The sequence below is a fragment of the Podarcis erhardii genome, assembly GCF_964252035.2.
Source record: "Podarcis erhardii genome assembly, chromosome: 5".
In the NCBI taxonomy this organism is placed as follows: Eukaryota; Metazoa; Chordata; class Lepidosauria; order Squamata; family Lacertidae; genus Podarcis; species Podarcis erhardii.
In genome coordinates, this window is record NC_138509.1 from 26766895 (window position 1) to 26794060 (window position 27166).

At 45.2% G+C, this 27166-nt stretch overlaps 2 protein-coding genes across 9 annotated transcripts in view; one reads left to right on the top strand and one right to left on the bottom strand.

Annotated features, from left to right (window-relative positions):
• Positions 1-1242: 1242 nt before the first annotated feature.
• On the top strand, positions 1243-14340 carry CDK1 (cyclin dependent kinase 1). Of its 2 annotated transcripts, none has more exons than XM_081861267.1 (8): positions 1243-1374; positions 3905-3962; positions 5720-5876; positions 8179-8302; positions 9797-9967; positions 11053-11216; positions 11888-12029; positions 14007-14340. In XM_081861267.1, the coding sequence occupies exons 2-8, from the start codon at positions 3926-3928 to the stop codon at positions 14121-14123; spliced, it is 912 nt and encodes a 303-aa protein (XP_081717393.1). In that variant the 5' UTR covers positions 1243-1374; positions 3905-3925; the 3' UTR covers positions 14124-14340. The 2 variants fall into 2 exon arrangements, with proteins under 2 accessions (XP_081717393.1, XP_081717392.1); XM_081861266.1 differs by having other exon boundaries at positions 1288-1444.
• A 10855-nt stretch (positions 14341-25195) lies between these two features.
• Positions 25196-27166, bottom strand: part of RHOBTB1 (Rho related BTB domain containing 1) — a 60200-nt gene continuing 58229 nt past the window's right edge. For all 7 annotated transcript variants that reach the window (XM_081861182.1, XM_081861180.1, XM_081861183.1 and 4 more), the window contains one exon: positions 25196-25400. In XM_081861182.1, the coding sequence (XP_081717308.1) occupies positions 25231-25400 (170 nt within the window). In that variant the 3' untranslated portion in view covers positions 25196-25230. The remainder of the gene's footprint in view (positions 25401-27166) is intronic.

A 27166-nucleotide genomic window follows, 5' to 3' on the forward strand; every position in this document is an offset into this window, starting at 1 on the left:
CCCAGAATGTCCCACTTTTCCTTAGGATGTCCCTATTTTCACTGGATAAATGTTGGAGGGTATGGAGTTATGACTCCTGAGCCATCTGAAGGCAATCCTGTACAGGAAAGTTTTTTTAAAAAAATGTTTATTATATTTTTATACATGTTGGAAGCTGCCCAGAGTGGCTAGGGAACCCAGTAAGGTGTGTGGAGTACAAATAGTAACATTATTATTATGGAATGGGACTTCCCTATTTCATCGGAGAAATGGTGGGAGGGTATGAGAGGACTGAGATAGCTCCGCTGGTAGATCATTAATCTCAGGGTTGTGGGTTCAAGCCCTACACTGAGCAAAAAATACCTACATTGCAGGGGGTTGGACTAGTTGATCCTCATGGTCCCTTCCAACTCTACAGTTCTACGATTCTATAACTGAAATAGAGATACAGGCCTAACTGGAGTAGCATGCTAAGCACAAGAACTAACCTTGGCTGGAGCTAGTGGCTAGGGATGAGAGAGCTCAACCAAGGAGTCCCAGTTGGCTTACTAAGCACAGTGTGTAGCAAAGATGACTGGGGAGCAGCAAGGCAGCTGCAAACTTCTCTCCTGGAGCCCACACTTTCATATGGCCTCACTAACCCAAGGCCTGTCTTAAGAGCAGCGTTTCCAAAACTTGGGTCTCCAGCTGTTTTTGGACTACAATTCCCATCATCCCTGACCACTGGTCCGGCTAGCTAGGGATCATGGGAGTTGTAGTCCAAAAACATCTGGAGGGCTGAGGTTGAGGAAGCCTGGACAAGATGACCCTCAGAGCTCTACAATTCTATGAATCCATGTGGCTTTAAAGTTGCGCTGGCAGAAATTCAACAGGTGAAGCTTTCCCAAGAAACAGAACTTCACCGATGAATTTGCGCCTGTCGTGGAGCGCAGTTGAAGGTGCATCGGGGAGACCCGTTTAAGACGGGAGGAGCAGGCGGCCTCCGGATTTGCGGAAGAAGTGCTCTGCAAAAACAAAAACACAGCTTGTTCCAGAAAGGCTCTTCCAGCCGAAAAGCGAGCCGAAAATGCAAACCTAAAACGCCAAACGCCAATTAGACCCGCCCACGTTCGAATTCCTTGGCAATAACAGGCGGCGGCGGGTGGAGGAGAGCACGCTCTGCAGAACCCTTCCGCTCTGGTTGCTGCGCCCGCCCGCTGCGTGGCAACGGGGCCGCTCTTCTGCCCCGCTTTGGCGCCTGCCCTCCGATTGGTCCTTTTGAAAGCAGCGGCGCGGCCCCATTGGCGCGTTGGGAGTCGGCTCAGCGCGGTCGATTTGAATCCGTCTGCGCTCGGCCTCTCTTAAGCAGGCGCTGCTAAGCCGCCGCCTCCGCTTCCTCCGCCGGTTCTTCGGAAGGTGCGTCCTTGTTTTCGTAGGGAGGCGAGGGGAACGGCTGGAAGCAGTGGGGCTGGCCCGGGCGGAGAGGGTAAGGGGGCTGCAGGGGGGACGTGGGGGGCGGGAGAGAGAGAGACCCGTGGCTGGGATAGACTAGGGCAGGAGGCTGCCGGGAGGATATAGGGCAGGGGTAGGGGGAGCGCATTAAACCCCACTTTTTAAAACAAATGTGCAACTCTTGTGTTCCTGTGCATTCTCCCTCCACTGCTCAATACTTTTGCCGGGATGAGTGGGAGAACTTAAAAAAAAAAACCACAGAAGAAATGCTGCGTTTTCCCCAAACTGCATCCCTTAACTCACTTCCTCTTTTTTTAAAAAATAAAAAGTTTTTATTCTGAAGGCTGCAAACTTACCAGCCACTGGGGATTACTTTTGAGTAACCTCTGTAGGTAGGGCGGGTGGGGGGGGGAGGCTAGCCAGAGTATTTCTGAACTCTTTCTCTGATCTGGGTATAGCGGGTTAAAAATCTAGTCTATCTGGTGGGTTGGAGGGGAGACAGCTAGAGGTTTGTTCTTATCTCTCCCCCATGTGCTTACCTAATCCCCAAGATCTCTTTCTCCTTGGCCTTTGTAAATCTGCACTTGACTCTCCTGGCCTTGGCATGTGGCCTCCTGTATGGGCAAGCAGACATACAGTGAGTGCAGTACTTGGGAGCAGGATTGTGGCCTTTTCAGACTGCAGGTTCTGTTGGCTTCACTATTCTCAGGATCACAGGCACGGAAAGGAGTTTTCTGGAATGCCTTTAAGCAGATGTCACTTTACAGCTTGTGCAATAACTTAATGGGTCTCTCCTACTTGGCGAACACCTAGCAAATAAATGCAATATTAAGAAGTGCAAACTACTGTCTCTCATTCTTTCTATATGTATCTTGCCAACCTAAAACTATATAAACTCCCAATATGGACATGTAATGATTGCCCTGGTGAATAACTTTTGTCTGGGACTGGAAAGTGGAAGTGCAACCCCTCCCCCCAAAAAAAAATCCTTTAGGACTTCTCAGTGTCCTTTGATACCATTAATCATGGCATCCTTGACTGGCTTTTGTTTAGGGAGGTGGGGACACAATACTACAATGGTTCTCTTCTTCTGAGATGGCCAGTATCTTTTGTAGCACTAGGTGATTTCTGTTCTGTCTTACTACCTTTGGCTTACGAGGATTCCATCTTATCCCCAATGTGTCATCCATAGGCAGATGACATGCAGCTCTGTCTCTTTCCCACTCAAGAAAGGGGTCCTGGCTGACTCCAGCTGCAAAAGGCCAGGCTGCCGAATAGGCCACAGACCATTTTGGCTGTGAGTCCTGCCTTGCAGGCCTTTCTCCGCTTGGCCTGAGAAGGCGGGGCCCTGGCTGACTCCAGCTACAAAAGCTGAGGCTGCTGATCAGATTCCTGGATCAGGGTGTCGCTTGGGTTCTTGTTGCTGTTCATTGATATTTGGTTGTGCTCTTTTAAAAGGTTTAATTTTTCTTTCTTGTTTGGGACTACTTTTGTAATTAGGTAAATCTTTTCATGTTATAAGCTGCTTTGAGCATGGTTTTAACTATGGAAAGGTGACATACAAATAAAATGATGATGATGATGTGCAACCAGCCCTGGATGTGGTAGAACTCCACCTGAGGGACCAGATGTGCAGCTTGGGGGCTGCTCCTGGATTTGTCATGGTCAGACACAGGTAGCTGTAGTGGCCAGGAGTGTTTTCACAAGCTTCAGCTTGTATCTCATATGCAGCCCCTGTTTAGATCAATGATCAGACCTGGCCTTGGTTATCTGGTGACCTGCAAACTAGACTGCTGCATTTTATGAGGAACTGCATCTGAAAACTGTCTGGAAGCTGCAGCTGATACAGAATGTTGCAGCCCAAATGTTGGTGGGAGCCAGAAGATCTACATAACTCAAGTTATGGTTGGAGTAGCTACCCATTTGCTTCCAGACCCAGTTCAATGTGTTGGTCTTAATCTTTAAAACACTAAATTGCTTGGGACTTGGTTATCTTCTATCCTACCTGAGTACTCTTCTTGAGTGCCTGCTTTTAAGATACGTTAGGCTGGCATGCACAAGAGACAGGGCTTTCTTAATGGTGGCACTAAAACACTAGAGCTTCCTTTCAGTGACTTCTGCCTTGCCCGTTTGATTCTGACACTCTATGGCTGCTTGTGTCTCCAGGGCAGCTTTTGGTTAAACCTTTACTTGCCCTTTCTCTGCAAATTCTTAGCCTTTTCAACCCAGACTTGAACTGCTATAGGTCAAATTAACTGGAACGAAAGGAAAGGATGTCTTTTAGTTGACTTCTTTTGCAGGATGGCAGCAATACGGCAAAATACCTTTGCTTTAGCTTAATTACAGCTGGCTGAATTGCTGCAGGAAGGAAAAGATCTACATGCCCCTGAAAACACAGCAAAGTGGCTTTGAACACCCTTCTCTTTGAAAAAATAAATAAATGTAGGGATGCACCTGTCACTACAACTGCTTGACTCTCTTTGTTCTGTTTCAGGCCTTTTCATATTGAGGAATAATGGACGACTACACAAAAATAGAAAAGATTGGTGAAGGTAGGTAATATTTGATCTATTATTCTTTGTCTTGCAAAGAAGGCATCTATATACGGTATTTGGAAGCAAGTCTCGTTGAGTCAGAGTCATTGATAGCACTTACATGGGTCATGAGAGTCCCCCACTTACTAATAAAATGTAGCACCCCAAAGAACTGCATGGTGTGCTAACCCACATACCTGCCTAGGGATAATCACTGAAAAGCTTGCATTGTGATTCCGAAACTGCTTCCCTCATATTGTATTTGCAATTGGCAACCATTCATTGCTACAAATGAATTTATGAAATGGGAAATTTTGTGTGGAGAAGTAAACCCCTGGAAAATTATCAGCTCCACCTCACTGAGCACCCCGCCACTTTCCCTCGGTTGTTGCACATGCACTTGTAAACTGAATGCCCAAATAGGACATAGATTCTTGCTCAGGGTAACGTGCTTCCACCCTTGGGCTGAAAGGATTTGTATCATGTTAAGCCTATGCCCTGGTTGTCACAACATGGTGATCTCAGCGGGGCAGTGTGGGCTCCTGGAGAGGAGCTTTGCTCCTTTACTCCCATGGCATGCTGAGCTAAGCCAGGCTTCAGCTTAGGGCATCACCTAAATCTTGTGCTTGACCTCTCCTTGGAAACCACAAGTCATAGCTAGTAATAAAACTTGGCTACAGTGTGGTTGTTGAAGAGAGAGGTCAACCACCAGCCCAGATTCAGAAGACCAGAATCAGCAAGGCACGCCTTTTGACTGGTGCGGGTCCAACTGCAATCACATGGAGACCTGGATGCCAGGTTGGCGGCTGGGGGAAGCAAAATGTCACTTGGAGAAGGATCTGAAATATTTTCCTTGACGCTTGAGTTGATTTTATTCTGGATTGTTTTATTTGATGTTTTAATGTCTTGTAAACTGCTTTGAGATTTGTTCTTTAAAATCTAAAGTGGTATAAAAAGGAAATGAATAAAATAATTCATTCCTCTGTGGGGACCATAACCAAAGTTTAAGGTGCCATTTGGCAATTAGATTACATACCTGAGTATCTAACACTGCAGAAGACACTGCTAGCTCAGTGAGAGTTCACACATTTGGGTTGGCTTAATGCAGGGGTCAGCAAGCTTTTTGGGGGGTGGGCCGGTTCACCGCACCACAGACCTCCTGGTGGGCCGTAGTGCATGTGTATGCATGCGCACACGGCGGAGGGGGCTTCTCTCTCCCCCAGCCCCTCGCGTCCTCCTGCGTACCTAGGGTGCTGCCAGGAGGCAGAGGCTGGTGGCGGCAGCGTCGGAGGAGGAACGAGCAGCCCAAAAGGGCTGCTTTCAGGCTGCTCGTTCCTCCACCGACAGCCCCTGCCGCTTGCAAGGGCAGGCACAGGAGCCACGCTTGGCAGAGTGGTGGCAGCAAACAGCTTGCTCTGACGAGGGGCTGCTGGAAATGCACTCAGCCCAGCCCCCTCCCTCCTCTGGACCATGCGCAGCAGCCGCTCACCCATTGGCCAGGGCCTCAAACCTTAGCAGGTGATTGGCTGGTGATTTGCTACACTGGGAGGAGGGAGGAAGTTCCATCACGGTGAGGGGGGGGGGAATGTCGGTGGAAAAAAATGGCGCCCGCTCTACGAAAAAACCCCACAGGTTCCCCTTGCCTATCCATGGAACTGGCCATGGGCTGGTTCTGGGAGGCCCATGGGCCTTAGGTTGCCGACCTCTGGTTTAATGTATTGTGCAAACCTGGTGTCTGTGTCCAGAGGATTAAACTGGAGCTTTCCCCCCGTTAGGCACTTATGGTGTTGTGTATAAAGGCAAACACAAAGCTACAGGCCAAGTGGTGGCCATGAAGAAAATACGGTTAGAGAACGACGAAGAAGGTGTTCCCAGCACTGCAATCAGAGAGATTTCCTTATTAAAAGAGCTACGTCATCCCAACATAGTCTGGTATGTCTACACCTGTATAATCTGGGTTTCAGCTATAAAATGGGGTTTTCGTCCCCGTCCCTTTTTTTTGGCACCCAATGAGTCTGCTGAATTACACCTAAAAATGTAAGGGCATCTTTCATGTGTGACGATGAGGGAATTGGAGTTGAAAGGGACCCTGAGGGGTCCGGTTGGTGATGAGTTAAGCAGCAGCTGATGGCATGATTGGGCCATAATGCTCACCTGACCTCTTTTTGGCTGCGTTGCTGCATGTTAGAATGGGCCAGCCTGGTTGTAAACACACTGGCAGGAGTGCTGGATATACAGCAGTGACTCCACTGGAGGGAAGTCAGGTTGAGCAGAGCAGCTTGCTGTCCACCATTGGTCTTTAAGACACATAAGGGCTGGTCCTTTCCAGCTTTTCTCATGTCCCCGTCCCCTGCCCAACAGACAGACACAAAGCAAGCACTGCGTTTAAGGTTGTGTCCTGTGCAAAAGTGGCTGATGGTAAGCCCCACCTGAACAAACCTAGAATTAAGTTCCCCAGCAAAAGTGCTTAGATGTGTCCTGCGCTTGTTCTGTTCTACATACATATGATTTGTGTTTCTTTAGGTAGGCTGGATACTTAGTTGCCCTCTATAGACACTAAATGTAATTAGAGTTTACAAACAATCTTATGCCTGTGGAGAGGAAGAGCACCTCAGTTTGCATATATTCTGCAGGGTTTCTTGTGGCATGCAAGGTGGCATGTGTGGTGCCAAAAGAAAACACTCACTAAACAATCAAATGTGAAGCATTTCCAAGTCCTTGTTTTTCAGTGGGAGAGTTCAGCATATGCTTAAATGCCTTTAAGATCAGTGGGACTGAAAGATGCTTAACTGTGGCTGGACCATGCTCATTTTTTTACATCCTTGATTATTTCAGCATACTTTTAATAACACACTCAGACTTTCTCAAGGAAGGCTCCATGCTGCTTCAGAGGGCCTAGTTATTTTGACTTAACTTGGTAGAGCTTCTCTGTTGAACCACCACCAGGAATTAAGGCAGTTTAATTATGAGAAGGTAACTTGAGTGGGTGTTACGCCTAAAGCCTAACCTGGAGATCTGCCCAAAATTTTGGTTAAATTTAATGCGTATCTGGCTTGAATACGATTAAATTTGTTGCTCAGAAAATCATACACTTAGTTTAAATCCAAAGCTCTTCTGAATTCAACATTTCTAAGCAGTGAAGGAATTCTTCCAACTCTACAAATCTTTTGGGGGGGGTGGAGCCTGTTCATATGGATGTATATTTTGCTTTAGGAGGCTTAGTTTCATCAGAATCAAGTATACACCTCCAAAGTTAATGCTAAATACATTACTTCTGGTAAATGAGTCACCATAGCAGCTAGAGGGCTGTGAAAATTTGTGTCCCGGGCTTTTTAGGCTCATCTACCCATGTAGACGCGGGTGGTGTTGTGGGTTAAACCACAGAGCCCAGGGCTTGCCGATCAGATGGTTGGCAGTTCGAATCCCCATGACGGGGTGAGCTCCCGCTGTTTGGTCCCTGCTCCTGCCAACCTAGCAGTTCAAAAGCACGTCAAAGTGCAAGTAGATAATTAGGTACCGTTCCGGCAGGAAGGTAAACGGCGTTTCCGTGTGCTGCTCTGGTTCGCCAGAAGTGGCTTAGTCATGCTGGTCACATGACCCAGAAGCTGTACGCCGGCTCCCTCGGCCAATAAAGCGAGATGAGCGCTGCAACCCCAGAGTCGGTCACGACTGGACCTAATGGTCAGGGGTCCCTTTACCTTTACCTTACTCGTGTACTACCTGAAACCAAAGCAGAACGTTGGTTGCCAGATGTGAAATATATTGGCATTTTTCTCAGCTCTCCCACCCCACTACAGAAACAAGGGCTGGTAGTACTAAGCAGAACACTATACTGGGTTGAGTGCCTAAATGTTCACCTTTGAAACAACTATTTGCACCGTGATGAACATATGCTTAAATAACTAAGTGTATTAAGCTAGTTTCATTTAGGCCTCTCTGTTTCACATTAATTTATAATTCTCAGTCATCCGTCATCTTCATAAGATTTATAGTTGTAAGCTTAATGGATCAGGCAGCATGTGTAATTACCAGCTTTCACATATGCAGTGAACTTGCAGAAACCTTAGCTTGGCATGTTACGATGGCTGATTAGATAGAAGTATAATAAACTATGGGATGTTCGTCCAGTTAGATGAAGGGGCCTTAGTGCTGCATATGACAAACCCACATTGCATGCCTGGTGAAAAGGTTCAAGCTGTTTTGTCTTTCTTAATAAAAGGAAAATTCTTTTCAGTCTTCAGGATGTGCTTATGCAAGACTCAAGACTTTACCTGATATTTGAATTTCTTTCTATGGATCTCAAGAAATACTTGGACTCCATCCCCTCTGGGCAGTACCTAGATCGTATGCTTGTTAAGGTAAGGAAACGATAGTGCAGACGGGTAGCTTTTGCCCTACCTACCTATGGAACCCCGTCCACGTTGATCTGTCTGCCAGAGACTCTTGAGGTGAATTGGAAAGAGTAGGCAAGTTGTGTTTGGCCAATGCTTCTCCATCATTACAGTCCTTGCCATCCAGGATCCTTTTGTAAGATCCCAGAGCAAAGTTTGAAAATGACTGCTGTGAATTGTTCTGCAGCAAACAGCTACAACAGCCTGGAGTAAGAATTGGTGGCCCACGTGGCAGCCAACAGGCAATTCTGAAGCCTGTGTTGACCACAGGTATAGCAGGGCTTTTGTGTTCTCCAGTTTACATCTTAAAGGTTATTCCCCTTGTGCTAATTCAGTGTTCTAGAAGCAAAACAGGGCAGTACAGTGGTACCTTGGTTCTCGAATGGCTTGGCTTCTGAACAAATCGGCTCCTGAATGCTGCAAACCCAGAAGTAAATGTTTTGGTTTGCAAACTTTTTTTGGAAGCCGAACGTCCGGCACGGCTTTCGACTGAGTGCAGGAAGCTCCTGCAGCCAATCTGAAGCTGCGCCTTGGTTTTCGAACGGTTTTGGGAGTCAAACAGATTCCCAGAATGGATTAAGTTCGAGAACCAAGATACCACTGGAATGGTCTTTCAGGTGGCTTACTGAATTTTGAAGCTGACCCTTTGTAAGAAGCAGCTTTTCTAGCCATTTTATCTATAAAATCACCCTAGTAAATGATGTGGAGGTGCCACTGCAACATCATATTGAAGTTAAGCGCGTGTGGATCTGCTTTTCTTCACCATTCAATTGTCTTTTCTTTTAGTTAGTGCATGATGTGGAGGTTTCACAGAATTGTAGAGTTGGAAGGGTCCCCAAGGGTCATCTAGTCCAAGCCCCTGCAATACAGGAATCTCAGCTAAAGCATCCACGACACATGGCAACCCAGCCTCTGTTTAAAAACCTCCAAGGAGAAGGAGAGCCCACCGCCCCTCGTGGGAGTCTGTTCCACTGTCAAACAGCTCCTACTGTCAGCAAAGGTCTACCTGTTGTTTTGTTGGAGTCCTCCTTTCTTGTAACATCAGCAAAGATAGGTCCCGAGCCCCGAAAAGCTTGATAGTGGACAAGGGGAGCGAGGGATGCATTTCAGCAAATGAGGTGTATGTGATTGGACTCGCGTAGCCTGGATTGCAGACCGCCAGGAACCTAGTGTAAGCGGCTCCATTCTTCCAAAGCAGCCTTTCTCAACCTCGGGTCCCCAGATGTTGTTGAACTACAACTCCCATCACCCCTAGCTAGCAAGGCCAGAGCTCAGGGATGATGGGAGTTGTAGTCCAACAACATCTGGGGACCCACAGGGTGGGAACCGCTGTAAGGGATGGAAGGTTTTGTAATACCTATTTTTACCACACCCTTCTCCTTTGGGCAGACAAGAGGTGAAGTGCATGCCCTTCTGAACACGCCGTCTTCCAACGCCAACTCTGTTTTAATATTCTTTCAGAGTTACTTGTACCAAATCTTGCAAGGTATTGTGTTCTGTCACTCGAGGAGAATTCTGCACAGAGACCTGAAGCCTCAGAACTTGTTGATCGATGACAACGGAGTAATTAAACTGGCCGACTTTGGCTTGGCTCGAGCTTTCGGCATCCCCGTGCGGGTCTACACCCATGAGGTAAGGGACTGTGGATCTCTCTGTGCTAAATCCTACACTAAAAGGTATAAGCTGTGGATTGAAAGAACCAATGATTTGGGGTTTAGGCAATAAAAGCATTTGTTATAAGACAGCTAATTAAAAGCAGTAAAAAAACAACAACAGGAAAGATGGGGTGGGATGTCAAGAAGAAGAAGAAGAAGAAATAACTGTATATAATGATAAATGCCTTGAAATACCTTTAGATAATTTAAAAAATATATGGAAAAAATAATTCCTCCACTGAGGCTAGCAAGTTTTTTTCCCATTTAATGTTGCTTATTAAGGAGGTTGCTTCATGCTATTAAGAAGAGCCATGTTGAATCAGACCCAGGTCTGTCTAGGGCTGGGTGACGTCTGGTGTTCGATTATCACAATATATCACCAACTAAACATATCTCGATATATCATGATATGTATCTGCAGTGGCAGAGGGCCTCCCGGGAATCCCTGCGGTGGCGGAGGGCCTCACTGCACCTACTTACGGTGGCGGATGACCTCGCCAGGCCTCCCTGTGGCAGCAGAGGGCTCTGTGGGTATCCTCGCAGCAGAGGAGGGCCTCACCACACCTTCCCGCAGTCGTGGGGGGCCTTGCTTTACCTCCCCATTGCAGTTGGGGGCTTTTAAGATGTAAGGAAGTAGTGGACTTAATAAAAAAACCAGGGAGCTCATGGAGGAGCCTTGAGGTGGATGTTGCTGCTCTGTGTGACCTCCTTTTACATGATAGCTACGCAGATGAAATGAGGTTGAGCGTGGAAGAAAGGACTGAGACAAATTGGGGCAAGAATTCACCTCGAACAATTAATACGCAAACTTCTTTGAGTATATTCTCTTACAAAATAGGAACTAGAAAACTCTGCAGCTTTTTTTCCTTTACTTTAAAAAAACAACTTCAGAAACTGGCGTGCTGATTCCAGAAATGTCGTATGCTGGACAGTGTGGTTGAGTGCAGTAATTCATGCATAATTGTTCCAAAGCACGTTAAATCCTTTCCCCCCCCTCCCCAAGCTGGCGGGGTTTTTTTTTTATTTTAAGAAGCCTTCTAATGCCCACTATTCTTGTGCTAGGTAGTAACTCTGTGGTACAGAGCTCCAGAAGTGCTGCTAGGTTCTGCACGTTACTCCACACCTGTCGATATATGGAGCATAGCGACGATATTTGCTGAAATGGCAACCAAGCAAGCACTCTTCCGTGGAGATTCAGAAATTGATCAGTTGTTCAGGATCTTCAGGTATCTAACTTAAAATGAGAAAAGTTTGAGGTCTTGTTTTCCTTCCGCGGAAATGTTGTAGCCCATCGGTCTGATATTGTGTGAATTTAATTTTTTTAAAAAAATATTATGGTACAATGAATTGAGGCCTATGGTTTTCCGGTGTCATAACGGCAAATTGCTAAACAAATTGTTCTAATTTGAAACAAAGTACAGTCCTCGCTATATTTGCTTTGAAGCACGTCCCACTTCAAGGAGACTGGCTTATGATTGGTAAGTATACTCGGGAGTGCAACCTTGATAGCCTGATCCTATGAACAATGTGTATAGGATATCATAAATAGACTGGGAGGTGTTCGGATGTTGTTGTCAGGTGAGGGCATTGCAGCAGTGTCTTGTCAACTATTTCTCTGGCAATTGCTGTTATTTTCTCTTGCATAGCCTTCTTTGTGGTTCAAAAACACAGTGCAGATATCTCTCTTTTGGCAGTACAGTCTTATTGACGCGCATATATTTAAAAGCCGAGAGTTCCAACACAAAGCTGCGTAACGTGTCTCAGTTATGTTGGATTCTGAAGCATCACTGCAGGGATCTTTCAGTAGGTAACACTCAAAGAAGTGTTTGGCTGAATCCATTCGAGCAGATTTGCCAAGGCTGCTTAATCAACGCCCCTTTGACTGTTTTTCTTGTAGAGCTTTGGGGACGCCCAACAATGACGTGTGGCCGGAAGTAGAATCCTTGCAGGATTACAAGAACACTTTCCCCAAGTGGAAACCGAGCAGTCTGGCCTCTCTGGTGAAAAACCTGAATGAGGATGGACTAGACCTGCTTTTGGTAAGTGGCTGTTTCACTCTCATAAAACTTTATCATTTTATTTTATTTTTAAATCATTCTGATGCAACATATTGTTGTACCTTACTGAAATAATTTTGTTTCCTCTGTGCATAAGCCTGCATTGAGTTCAGTGTACAGTGGTACCTCAGGTTACAGACGCTTTAGGTTACACACTCAGCTAACCCAGAAATAGTGCTTCAGGTTAAGAACTTTGCTTCAGGATGAGAGCAGAAATCGTGCTCCGGCGGCGCGGCGGCAGCAGGAGGCCCCATTAGCTAAAGTGGTGCTTCTGGTTAAGTACAGACTTCCGGAACGAATTAAGTACTTAACCCAAGGTACCACTGTATCCAGATGTATGCAGATAAGCTGTTTAATGTTCTTGGGGTTTTGTACATCTATAAAAATGCAAGACAGAGGGGCTTGCTGCCTTGGAACAAAGGCCGACACAGTCCAGTGTTGTACTTGCCACTGGTGCCCACCTGCACACCTTTGGAAGCAGGGCGCAAAGCCAAAAGCCCTCCCCAGCTGTTGCTTCTCCAGCTGCTATTTATAGGTGTGCTGCCTCTGAACATGGAGGTTCTACTCAACCGCCATGGCTGACCGCTACGGATGATAAACAAGCTCATAGAGATATCTAATCTGCCCCCCAAAAGCCATCTGAAACCGTGACCATGGCTGTAGTCGTACAGGATGAGAATGCCGTAAATATAATTGTGTGGAGAAGCACTTGGGGGTCTTTTTTGTTCATCTGTCCTGAAACAACTGCCGCATTAGTGTCATAGGGTGAGCCAGAATTCTAGCGCAGTGACGGAGGAGTCTTTCGCTCTGTTGTCTACATATCCATACTGGGTTTTATAAAAGTCCCCTCTCCACCCCATCCTCACTCCTGGTTTGTACCAGTTACCAAATTGTCACAGGGTGATTCCAACTTCGCTGGAGAACCTGCGGAGGTTTACTGGGCAAAGTTAACGGGCTGTGGTGGGTTACATTACACGTTGCATCACTCGGTCGCTTTCATAAGGCATGGATGCCCAATTCACACCATCTCTCCTTCAGAAAAGGAGGAGGGGAGAAGCGTTGGGTGGGTTGGACATGAGCACATTTGAGTGTCTATGTCATAGGTTAGGTCACCTGTGTAGCAGATAGAAGGGGCATGGGAAGAGTGTGCCATAGAATAATAATATATGAACTGGGCCTAAGTGTTGGGAAGGAAGTGATGGTAGGGCTAGGGGCAGGTGAGAAGACATCTTTTCCCACCTGAAAGGTTTTGGCCTGGTGTCTAATACTTCTAAAAGAAGAGAAACTTGAATACAGTGGTACCTCAGGTTACATACGCTTCAGGTTAAGAACTTTGCTTCAGGATGAGAACAGAAATTGTGCTCTGGCGGTGCGGCGGCAGCAGGAGTCCCCATTAGCTAAAGTTGGTGCTTCAGGTTAAGAACGGACCACCGGAACGAATTACTGTATTTTTCGCCCCATAGGGCGCACCTAGTTTTTTTTTTGGGGGGGGGGGAATAAAGAAAAAGAATGATTCCCCCCCCCCCCCCGGGCGTGGGGCTGGGGTGGGGGAAGCCCGAGCTTCTCCCAACCCCAGCCCCCAGAACAGGCTGCTATCCGCAAGCCGTGCGAAGCCGGAAGCCTGGGGGGCGCTGAGCTCAGCCCGCCCCAGGCAGCTCTCCGCAAGAGGTGGGAGAGCTGCGCGACTTCATGCAGCTCTCCCACGGCTTACGGATAGCTTCCTGAAGCCTGCATTCTCCCCATAGAACACACACACATTTCCCCTTCATTTTTGGAGGGGAAAAAGTGCATCCTATAGGGCAAAGAATACAGTAAGTACTTAACCCGAGGCACCACTGTACTGTAACATTTTGGTCTGAGATTCATCATGGAAAGTCTGGTTCTGAGGACTCGGATCTCTCTAGGCTCCCCTGCATAGCAAGAGGCCAGTATGTAACCTGCCTTTGTTTCCACTTGCAGAAAATGTTGACCTATGATCCAGCAAAAAGGATTTCTGGCCGCGTGGCTCTGAATCATCCTTACTTTGATGACTTGGACAAATCCAAACTACCAGCCAATCGGATCAAGAAATGCTAACTGTCCCTGAAACAACCTGAATGTGGTTGAAGTAGAAATACTGAAACTCGTGGTATTTTCCCCCCACTGTTGAAGTTTATTGATATCCCTGTTTTTATATGTGTCTGTCTTGTCCTATTCTAAAACTGTAGCCCTGTCTATAGAGTGCTTTGGTTTGAATCTTCCTTTAATTGTAAATATTAACCTATTCACTTTCAATAAAGCTGTACACTGCTCAGTGAAGCCCACCATTATATATAAATAATAATAATAATTAATAATAAACTTTAAATCTGGCGTGGGAGCAGAGGAGGTCACAGTTCTTCAGCATCAACCTCCCAACATAACTAAAGGCATCAAATTTGCATGGCAGTTGCCAAAAAAAGAAATTACGTATCTGAGCTTCGATATGGATTTTGTGAAAGGGATTGCGGCTATTTTAACAGATTCACCTCTCTCCCCCCCCCCTCTGTTTCCACCCCCCACCCTCAGCACTACTCCCCACTCCGAAGGCTTCCTCAATACTCTGAAGATCTGGGAAAGGGGCAATAAGGCTGCTGTCACACTAGATGGGCCTGGTACCATTGGATACAATCTGATAGATTAAAGAAACTGATAACCACCCCCACCCCCCGCATGGTTGGAGAGAACTTAAATGGTTGCAGCCCCTACCCCACCTAGCTGTGAAATCCAACAATTTGCTTACATGGGTTGGAAGTAGGCGTTGTGTAATGTGGGGGGATGCGCAATCGCCCTGTGGATGTAGGCTGCCCCTCATTGATAGGCGTAGCGAATGCGGTATGCGCAGAGCACATAGTTGGGGGGGGGAAAGACCTGCTAGTAGTGTATGCTTTTCATCTCTTGTGTGTGATGAAATTATCTGGAGCTATAATTAGGGCTCAAGTGCTGCTGTTACAGACGTAGGATTGCAGCCAAACTACTTACCCAGGATCATGAATTGTATGGGACTTCTTGGTAGACCTGGTTTGGTTTAGCCATTGGTCAGTTCAACTTGAGCATGGCAGGGGTTTCTTTTCTTCCCAGTCTCTTCTCTGATTCCCCCCCGGCAACTTCCCATTTATTATGTGGGTTAGTTAATTTCCCACATGATCTACAGAGGAACTCCCAATTTCTTTTTCTAAAACAGTGAACCAACGTCTCTTCCTGCCGCCAGGAGGCAACCAGGGATGCTGGTTACAGGTATGGCTGTTCCTATTTAGATTCTTGCAGAACGAAGAATGCCAAAATGGGTCTTGGCAGATGGCCTTCGTGTGTGAGTGGTGTTTGGGCTATTCAAGCGCTGGGACTTGGGGAACTGAGATCACTGTTCGTACATTTGATGCTCCAGTCTCTTGATCAGGCATAGGCAAACTCGTTCCTCCAGATGTTTTTGGGCCTACAACTCCCATCATCCCTAACCACTGGTCCTGTTAGCTAGGGATGGTGGGAGTTGTAGTCCCAAAACATCGGGAGAGCCAAGTTTGCCTGCTCTTAATCACTGGAGGAGTAGCATTCTACATTGCTGCTAGGCAAAGCAGCATCTGTTGGACATCAGCCTGCCACGTTGCTCTCAACTACAGAAGAGAGAAAGTGGTAACCTTAAATGTAACTGGTCCATTTAAACAGTTATAAATAGAGAATTACAGTGGTGCCTCGCAAGACGAAAAGATTCCGTTCCGCGATTCTCTTCGTCTAGCAGTTTTTTCGTCTTGCAAAGCAAGCCCATTGACGGCTTAGCGGATTAGCGCTTTTAGCGGCTTAGCGGATCAGCTGATTAGCGGCTTAGAAAAAGGGGGGGGGGGGAAAAAAACCCGCAGGAACTCGCAAGACATTTTCGTCTTGCGAAGCAAGCCCATAGGGAAATTCATTTTGCGAAGCGCCTCCAAAACGGAAAATCCTTTCGTCTAGCGGGTTTTCCGTCTTGCGAGGCGTTCGACTTGCGGGGCACCACTGTATATGTTGCAGGTCAACAAATGAGTTAGAATTGTAAAGCATAACTATTATTATTTTTGGTTGGGGTGTCATATTGTCCTTGACCACAAGATGCCACTGCAGTATCTAAACATTGATTCTGGCAGGGGGTGGGGGAATATCTGTACAACGGCGATCAGTTTTTCCATACAAAATGGGTAGTTTAATAGCATGTATGCCTAAATGGCAAACATGAGCTGGCTTTGTCTCAGATTAGGTGTTGTTTTAATGTCTGAATTTCTGGAACTTGTAATTTGGTAAGGCTGCTGGCTCAGTTTATACGTCTACTTGGAATTGTACCAGGAGAGTTTGGTGCCTAAGGCAGAGTAGACCCAACCTGGTGAATTGTGTAGGGAGCTCACCCCCAAGGAACTGGAAGTAGCAGTTTGCTGTGTGCTCTTGGCTAGCAAGAAGACATAAACTTTTGTTTAGAGTTGCTGCCTCAGTCCTGGTTAAAACTATGCTTGCTGAAGTAACTTTTGGTTGGGAACTAAGTGCTTTTGTGCTACTAATTTCACGCATGACTATATGGCAGTAACAAACCCTGGTAACATTTATGTTTAAGAAGGGTGGGTCACCTCCAACAGGTCTATTTAGGCCTAGCAAAGGTACTGATTTGACCTGTTTCCCACAAGCCAAGCCCCTTTGCTGTCTTCAGGTGCAGGTAAATGCTTGGTTGCCATGAATTTGAAGTCTGTTTGCATTGGAAACCACTTTCAGTGGGACGTCAAAATGACAACTCGTGGCTCTGAGTAGAATCATATTGCAAAGGCAATGTGTCTCAGCAACCATCAGGTGATCGGCGCTGGTACATTGCCTTTAAAAGTCACTTCGCAAGCGTGTTTTAATGAGACAACTTGTTCCTTATCTTGTGTGACCCTGAGGGTCAGAGAAAAAGAGTTTGATTCTTTCTTTCTTTTTTAAAAACCAAATCCATAAAACATGGTGTGGTAATTAAAATATATCTGTTTAATTGTAAGGGGGCGGCGGTCTACATTGCTGCAGCAGTCCTGGCAGGGCCTGGCCAAAGCGGTGCACTTTCTCCTTCCTTGACACTTGAGTAAGGACAGAGGCACCAGTTTGCCGCCAAGATGGGGCAGTACGTATCTCGCATGTGTGTCATCACACACACAATATCACACATGTCTCCCCATACCATGCAGGCCAGTGCAGCCTTCCCTGATGGGTCCCCTCAACATTGGTGGGGCTGGGCCACCTTCAAACAAGTATTGAGGAGTCCTAAGACACCTCTGCCCCCTAGAGTTGGTGCACCTGGTTCAGGATAGGATAGTGACCAGCTTTGTGATGTGAACAGAGGTGACCATTTTAAGGCCTGTAAATGTTGGAGCAGTCAGTCTTATTTAAGCTCAGAAGGGATCTGTAGCTGGTCGTGACCAAACACTTTTTCTTTCTGATAGTGCACATGCATATATATATATATATATATATATATGTATGTATGTATGTATATATATATATATATGCATGCACTGAATTTCTCCCAGATCAGCACATTTGAGACAATAAGCTTTTTTTCCCCAGCTTGGAGGGGCCTACTTAGGCAGAGGAACAAGAGTAATAAGTGTCGCTCTGTATAATCCTCATTAGCTGTTGCAGCTTAGAGAAGGAAATCCTCAGAGGGAATTCAGGATTTCACTTTAAAAAAGAAAGAGGGGAAAGATTTGCTTATGCAATAAAATCCGGCTTGTGCATAATAATGACATACACAGAGTTGTGGGGTTTTTTTTTCTTCTTCTTTTAAAAAGAAGGAGAGGAGCTGCAAGAGTTAATCCTCACAAAACAATGCTCAACCTAATAAAACAAAAAGCCTAACCCAAACCATTGGTTGGTGTGCGTTTTTTACTTTTGACATGGTTATAAGGTGCAAAGGAGGTCAAGGACACCAATATCTATGCAGCAGGCATAAAACTCGGCAGATGCTGCTCGTCTCACTGCAGGTTTACAGGTGTGCAATCTAGGTCAGTTGCTCTGTTTGCTTTTTTGTGTATGTACACACACACACACACACACACACACACACACACACACTCCTGGCTGGATTAGGACATGGCTACTAGTGCTTTGGTACCGATATGCCACTTCTACTGTGCATGCAAATGCTTTAACTCTTCTTACAGCTTAAAACCTTACAGCTATTCATTTCGGTATCTCAAGTGTGTCTTACATTGCTCAGTTTTATAGAGTGTGTTAGTAAAGCTTGGTGTCGCAGAGAATGCAGCAAGTACTCAATGTTTACTTGTGGCAAATAATATGTATGTGTGGCAATGTTTCACAAAGCATGTCTACCGGTTAGAAAAAGTGATAAAATCACCCAGTCAGTAAAATGTTGACAGAGAACACGCTAGGTGCCCACCCACTGCCACAATGTTTTTAGCTGCGGCTATATACCATACTGCAAGCAATGATCTGACAGGTGTAAAAAGTACAGTCATACCTCGGGTTACAGCCGCTTTGGGTTGCGGACCGCCGAAACCCGGAAGTACTGGAATGGGTTACTTCCGGGTTTCGGTGGTCGTGCATGCGCAGAAATGCTAAATCACGCTTTGCGCAGAAGTGCCGAATAGCAACCTGCGTGTGCGCAGATGCGGGTTGCGAATGCTGCGGAATGCGAACGTGCATCCCACATGGATCACGTTCACAACCCAAGCGTCCACTGTACTCTTTAGTATCTGAATCTGGATAAATATGGTTCTGAACAAGCAGCTTATCGTATTGCTTGAAGAGCTCCAATGGAAAGGCTGGAGGGTGTATGGTGACATAGCTCTCTAGAGAGAGAGAGAGAGAGAGAGAGAGAGAGAGCAGCTTTGAAGACCTTGGGGGCAAGTGACTGAATCCAAGCCAAGGTAAAAGCAGGAAGAGCCATAAGCAGGAGCTGTAGGTCAGTTCCCAAAATGCAGTATATGTACTGTCTATGTAATGAATATGCCAAATGTCACTAGAGTTGGGGCTGTCCCAAGACAAAGGACAAAATTCAGCTTCCCGTCCTTCCATGTACTGAATCCAACCAGGCTGGTGGCTGACATTCAGCACATATGAGAGCAGTAGTTTAGGGGAAGGCAAAGCAAGCCTCCCAACACCTTTTTGCTATTCCCACCCACCCACCTAAATCTGTACTGCTGCTTCATTCTGGTGTAGTCACATGGTGACAACAGCACAACCACACTTTTGCAAAAGCAAAATAAAAAATTAGCTAACTGGTTTTCTTTTTTGTGTGGGGGTGGGGGTGATATATAAGATAGAAGATATACTTGTTTTGTTTTTAGTAGCTATGATGCTATTGCACCCAGAATAAAAGCCTTTATGCACTCACTACAATTTGCTTCCTTCACCTTGTTTCCTATCTGCTTTGGTGAAATTCATTCCTTTTTCTTTCGTGCTTCATGTTGGACCATTTAACTGGAGCATCATTGACAAGTTTGCCAAGGAATTTGATACTGGTTACCTCACTGTTCAGAAAACAAAATAAATTATTCTCGTTTCTCAAGGTCCTTAGCAGATCAGTGCTTTAATAATCAAAGACAACCAAGCAGCCTCAGCAACCATCATGGTGCCCTAGTGCTGGGTGGTGGCAAGAGTGGCTAAGAACTTGCAGAAACCCATCAGCACTAGGTGGACACCAAGCAGAAGCAGATCATGATAAAACACCTAACTCAGGCGGCATTTGTATGTTCATTCACTTGTTAAAGTGATTGAGAGCTTGGCAGCACTTCCGAAGAGGAGTGGGAGCTTGCTTGTCCTCCATGGTGAAGGAAATTGCAAACACTTCTGTTGCTGAGAAGCTTGAAAAGAAACCCATTCAATTAGTATTGGACAAGTTTCTATGTGTTCGTGAAATAATGGCTGTTAGAAAGAAGCGAGCCAATTCACCTTTTTCTCCCCCAAAAGGCATCTTTAAACACATCTTTTGGCGACTTCCTTTATGGCTTGAGATGTAAGGAAGATTAACTTTGGCAATTTAGAAGCCTAGCTGTAAAAATAGGAAAATTGCTGCTATATGGCTGCTATTTTTTAATGGGAGTTCCTGCATGATGTTTGAAGAATGTCAGTAAAAAAACAAACAAACACTTTAGAGTCAAATACATAGTACGCTATAAAACTGCAACAAACCTGTCTGCTACTAGGAGTGAAATCTGTCCGCTTATCCAAAATGGAGGATGTTTCTTGTTGCTTTTTTCCACTTTGTATCTGCCCATGCATGTGTACACACACAGTCTATAAAAACCACACGCAGCTGTTTTAAAATCGGAGGGAGCATGGAAAGCCATGGGTTTGCATTTTTATACCAAGAAAAGCTGCCTGTTCCTTTTCTCCATCAGTATGCATAATCTTGCAATGTTCTGCATCATGCTGCGGTGCAATTCTGCTGCATCACAGTCAAGCAGAGTTTGTGTGTGTGTATGTGTCAAGTGTGTTAACGTGGACAAAATTTTGTGCCGCTTTTCTGCATTTTGTGCACAGAGCAAATACACCCAAGAGAAAGAGGATTGCTCCTACCACTCCCCGCTTGTTTCCATGCACGTGGTCAAATGTGAAACCAGTAGATAGCACCTCATCTCACCTAAAAGTAGATTTAAAGCAAGCTAGCGTGGTCTTGCTCCTCTGCCTGCTCACCAGATGTAGAATATGTAGGGAATAGGAGGGATCCTACCATTGCCATGTAAGGGTGAAATTGTTAGGTCCTGGAATGATGACAGTGAAGAGGTGGGCATAACCATTCTAGCAAAGTACAGGGGAACAAAAACAACAACCCCACACTGTTGTGAAAGCCAGGCTGGGAGACTGTAGAACTCTACAATCAGAGCAAAACATCAGGCTGAGTCTGTCTTCTCTCAATAAAGCTTCAAGGACTCAGAGGTTCCCTGAACACAAAGGGACTGGTGTTGGTGGGGAGAAAAATTATATAGGGAACAGCAATGGAACAGTTAATTTCACCAGTTCTGAATGAAAAGGACTATGTGCAATCTCTAGCTTGTTGGTGTTCTTCTTCCCTGACCTGTTAAGAATAAACCCGCCCTGAAATATTCAACATGCAATACTTTCTGGCTACGTATTTTGGAGAAAAGCATCTTAAAGGTAAAAGATTCATTGTAACGATTTGAAACTAGACCAAATAATCAAGAAACATTTATAGCTAAACAATTTTTTTTTTTATTGAGGTTGTTTTTTTGTTTGTTTTTTGCAAAATAAAACAAAAGGAACCCCCCACCAAGATTAAAGGCCAAAGGCAGAATTAAACCAAATGAACCAGCCACTTGGTTACAGTAGCTGATAACTAATACAGCTGGTTATTATTGCATATACCCCTGGTTCATTTATGCACGTCCATGTCAGTTTGGCAAGATTACAATCGTAGAGAAGCTTTGGTTTTGTAAAACTTTAGTAATAGTAATACTTATCAAAACATATAACCTGCTAATATAATTCCGGCTCAATCTACACGGAATGGCACAGACCCACCCATGCATATAACAAGTATCAACTGGTGCACAGGTAAAGAGAGCTAAGCTCTCTCACTTTGTGCCTCCTGTGTACTTTGTCCCTTCTCTCTCTCCATAGGACCTCCCCCCCCCCATCACTACCTAATATTGGATACAACTGGTTGCAGTTAGGGTACTCCTTTTGCTTTACAAAGGAGGCCCTCACGGACCCCAATTTAAAATAACAGGTCTGCTCCTTTCACATGAAATTCGAGCCTCAGCAATGGTGGTTTTGCTAATGATGAACACACTACTGCTGACCATAAGTTTATACCATCCAGCTTGCAGTCATTTTTCGCTTCATAGCCCTTTATCAGAGTGCAATGATAATTCCTTTTGGGTAAATGGAGCTGGTCTTTTAATTTCTACACAGAGACCTATTTCTTACTGTCCTCGCCAGAGGTTCTACCTACATCTATCACCCAGAACCTGGACTATTTTGGAAGGTTGGGTGGGCTTTGCCACTTTTCCTGTCCTTCGCAACCTGGTTTGGACTCAAGGTTGGGTTAGTAGGAACAGAAAATGGGATAGCTCTTTCAAAGGGGCACCTGCAGGAGAGAACAAAGGAAACCAGCAAAATGCAGTTGATAAGCTTGACTGGAGAACTATACATATAGAGGAATAGGCGACTCTTTGTTTTTCCTCTAAAGCTTCTGCCACTGCTCCTACCCCACCCCTGGCCTAAGCACAATGCTCATAGCTCTAACCACATCTACCTTCTGTGGCAAAGTTCAGGGCATGCTAAGATGCCACCTCCGTCCACTCTGCCTGCTCATAGTGTTCACTCGCCTCCAGTCTGCAATACTCGCCTCCTAAATATTTATTTCTCTCCCTAATTCTCCATATTAATTGGTGGCCAATGTGGGGGTTAGGAAACTCCTAGCATGCCACTCTTCCACATGGTTGGAAACAGCTGGGGCACCAAAGTAACGTCTAGGCTAGGCCACCACATAATATGTAGTAGTGCATTTACTATTGAACATTAGCATCACTGCCAGTGGGGCTATTGCCAAAGGGAAGGAAAGTGATGGGAGAGGCTTCAAACCAAAACTGGTGTGAGTGGAAAAGAATTTTAGGAGTCCATCGTTTAGGTGCATAAACCAAGGCAGGTGGGGGGAGGAATCAGTGGCTGGCTGTGAATGTTCCCCTGCTTGAAAGGCAGTCTTTAAAAGCTCTCTTATGCTATCCTTCCCCCAAGTAGCTTAGAGGACAGAGATCATAGAATCATAGGATTGTTTAGTTGAAAGGGACCCTGAGGATCGTGTAGTCCAACCCCCTGCAATGCAGGAAAGTACAGCTGTCCTGTACAGGGATCAAACCTGCAACCTTGGCGTTATCAGCACCACGCTCTAACCAACTGAGCTATCCAGTTGCTATGCATCCAGATGGAGCGCATGTTGCATTTTATTGCTACAGCAACTCTCTAAGGTAGGTTAGGCTGAGAGAGAGAGAGAGAGAGAGAGAGAGAGAGAGAGAGAGAGATGTCTGCAAGGTCATAGAAGCTTCACAGCTGAACAGGGATTTGACCTCAAGCCTCCTAAGTCCAGCACATCACCCATTATACTACACTGGCTCTTTTGGAAAGGAATTATCTAGTTTACTGCTAAAATATTAAGCCTTGATGCAGAAAAGCCTCAAAGTGTTGTAAGCTTGGTGTGGGGCTGTGCATGCATTATTAAAACAAAAAACTTTTTTGTCGATTCTCTTTTCCCTCTCTCTCTTTTTACTTCATTAGTTCTAGATATAATTTTATTGTATTGTGAAAACTTTTAATAAAAAATTCTGGGGAAAAGGGAGCTTTTCCTGGGATATCTTTTGCAGCATATTTAAAAAGGCAAGACATCCTTGTACACCTTACTGACATGACAGCAGCCATGGGTAATGGGCTTCTCCATATAAGCCTGACTGGTGGTGTCTGCAGAAACCCTTCTTTTGTTGCAGGTGGCACAGTTGTGGTGTATCCACCACAGACTTCTGGGGTGCGAACTCTACACCTGGATGGACCAGCTCAAAGCGCATTGATGCCTGATGATGCACATGGAACATCTTACAGAGGCAAGCAGTTTGCCCACGCTGCCATCATGTCTGTTTCGGTGCTCGGAGATTATTTGGGCCAGAATACCATTGATAGGCAGGGACGCGAGTGGCGCTGTGGGTAAAACCTCAGCGCCTAGGACTTGCCGATCGCATGGTCGGCGGTTCAAATCCCCGCGGCGGGTGCGCTCCCGTCGTTCGGTCCCAGCGCCTGCCAACCTAGCAGTTCAAAAGCACCCCCAGGTGCAAGTAGATAAATAGGGACCGCTTACTAGCGGGAAGGTAAACGGCCTTCCGTGTGCTGCGCTGGCTCGCCAGATGCAGCTTGTCACGCTGGCCACGTGACCCGGAAGTGTCTCCGGACAGCGCTGGCTCCCGGCCTATAGAGTGAGATGAGCGCACAACCCTAGAGTCTGTCAAGACTGGCCCGTACGGGCAGGGGCACCTTTACCTTTACCTTACCATTGATAGTGAATAGGTGGGTGGGTCACTCCTATATGAATATAACGGAAGGGATCAACTTATCTCCACAGCCCTTACTTAACATGTGGATATTCAACAAGCAAGCAAACAGTTTTAAATATACAGATATTTCTTTAAAAGGCGTAGACAACTATAAAGAAACAAACCAAGTAATTAACTAAAAGTCTTACTGCCTTTAGGTTTAGGTCCCTAGGAAATCTGCAGTGGATAAAGACATAAGCGTAATGAGGTCTTCTAATTATTTTAAAATAGTCCTTTTGAAAATAAAGACATTGAAAGCCATGGAACACATAAAAGAGGAAGTTTTAAATTTCACACGGCTGTTCTATTCTGCCCTTACATGGCAAATACTGGAAATACATCGGGTGCAGCTGAAAAGGTAAATTACACTTCATATTCTTCAGCTGGAAAAAAAAGATATAAATTCTGTATAACTTTGTTGTCACTGGATCATGTTACATCCCATTACTTCAGAAAGAATAAGGATCTAATTGTTGTGAATACATAGTGTTTGGAAAGAATTGGGGGTGGGGGAGTGGGAAGCCAGTTGCCTAGCAAGAGTTGGTTTGTTGCTAGGATGGCAATTTAAGCCAAGGAGGTTTGTCAGAGATGTTCATCATATTTCATTGTACTTGCAAGAGGGGAAACAAAAGAAACATAGTCTAAATCAAAGAGTTCCACAATAACTGTGGTCTGTGAAAGAACAATGCTGAAATAAAGACCTTCACATACATACACAACTGTATAAAAATACTGTCCACTTTGGAGATTGAAATATTAATTGCTGGGATTTGTTGTCGGTTTGTATAAAAAAAAGAAAGAAAAAGAAAATCAATACTGATTTTATACAGTATTTTAGCTTATAAACAAACAAACAAAAATACAAACGTTTGACATTTTAAGGAGCAGTTTCACACCCACTTCAGGTGAGCTTGTGCTTGTTGACCTTAGAGATGATAAATGCACACAGGTGGAATAAAAACAAGTGCCCCAAACATCTTCTGCATAATCCACCAGAAACTTCTGTGGAAGCACCATTGAAATGAACTCCCATTTACTTCAATGGCATCTGGCAATGGTTCTCAGTGGACTGAGGTGCTCTCCTCCAAGCCACTCTATTGATAGGTTTGCCTCTCCTTTTCTCAGACAACAACTGTGGAAGAATTCCAGAAGCACCACTTTCGTTTTGAATGATGTTTATTCAGTGCAATGTCTTCCTTCTCTCTTTCCTTTTTAACACGCTGGAAATGATCTTCTTCCTTAAGGTACCACACAGGAGGCCAGCGGTGCCTCTCAAAATATTCCTGATTATCTGTATTAAAAAAACAACAACAAAGAAGTCCCCAAATAACTAATGAATTATGTAACTAGGGCAACATTTTAATTCTGCTAATAGTTAGAAATTAGTTCTTATGGCATCAAGACAGTTAAGAAAAGTAGTTACTTAGAGCTATGTTGGATGCAACCCAGTATATCTAGGACTGTTACTTCTACATACCAGAATCTGAAATCTTGTGCAAAAATCCAGGAAAATCTCAGGCTTCATTTTTCAAATAAATATGTCATGTTTCTACTTCTCATGGTATATGACTGGTAATATGTGTAATTCCAAATCTGTGATGGAGAACTAAGCTCTCCTCTCTCTAGTTTTGCATTTTCAGATAATAGGGAAACTGAAAAAATAGGTATTTGCAAACTGTATTTACAAAACAACATAAAACGCTAGAATACTGTAATGGTTCTAGGGGTTGCTTGTGTGTAAACAGGTGCCTATCTCCCCGGCTGGGTGCAAACACCTGGCTGGGTTGCCAAAGTGAACCTTTTCTGTCCGGACAGCCACTCACCCGTGGCTGACTCAATCGCTGGCAGAATCCGTGAGTGGGCGTTTCTTAAACTTCTTCCAGCAAAGAAGTTCTTTGACGCCTAGTCTCCGCCTACCCTCTCTGCGCGGAAGCCTTCTGCACAGGGAGGGCGTGGGCAACGGAGGACCCCTACTCTCCCCGCTGGTCCCAGGCAAGGAGTCATGAGACCGCCTCGCCACTTCCCCCAGCTGCCCCCCTTCTCCCCTGGTGCTACGCTGATTCTCTTCCCCAGAAGATGGACTGCTCCTCCCGATCCCTGGATGTTCTCTGGAATCCCTCTGGCTTTCGCTCTCCCCCTCCAGTACTGATGGCAGTTCCCTGACAAATACAATAGCATAAAAATAGAAATTCGAACTCTGCAATGATAAGAGATGCTGCAGAAATAAAAGAAGTACACATACAACAGCAATACATAATAGCTCTGTTCTGATGTCAGACAAATTGTGAGACAAGTCTGATTTGTTAAAAAAGAAAATGGTGAATTTTAGAAGCGCAGCAAAGAATAAAAATCCTCTTAGGAGGTGATACATGGGCTAAGCAACTCATGATACAAGTGACATGTGTGAAGAATCTAATGTAAACCTGTGATCCATAACCCCAGATATTAGCAATAAATATAAGGGATTATTGAGCCTATGCATGCATATACTGCTTTGATGTTATATCCAGTAAGTGGAAGTGAGATGGTTCCAGAGGCAGCCACCTCTCAGGGAATGATGGCCAGGTATAATTCTGCTGCCACACTGAATAAGCTTCTAGGCAGGTTGCCTGATGTTTAAACAGTACTATCAATATACATAATGCAAAGTATTAACGATCAAATAAAAAAGAGGAAGTTCAAAACAAATCCAGTGCATATCAATATTTCCCCCCTAGCTAATGGAGCAAAACCAACTCCTTTCAAATCCATAGGCTAGGCTAAGTAGAAGGCAATATTATTCTCATGTAACTACTACTACATGGGGAGGAGAGCAATGCTATCGATGAAATTCACATGCATCTCAATCTCTAGTAAATGGGTAGGCAAACTAAGGCCCAGGGGCCCGATCCGGCCCAATCACCTTCTAAATCTGGCCCATGGACGGTCTGGGAATCTTGTGTTTTTACATGAGTAGAATGTGTCCTTTTATTTAAAATGCACCTCTGGGTTATTTGTGGGGCCTGCCTTGTGTTTTTCTTTGAGTAGAATGTGTGCTTTTATTTAAAATGCATCTCT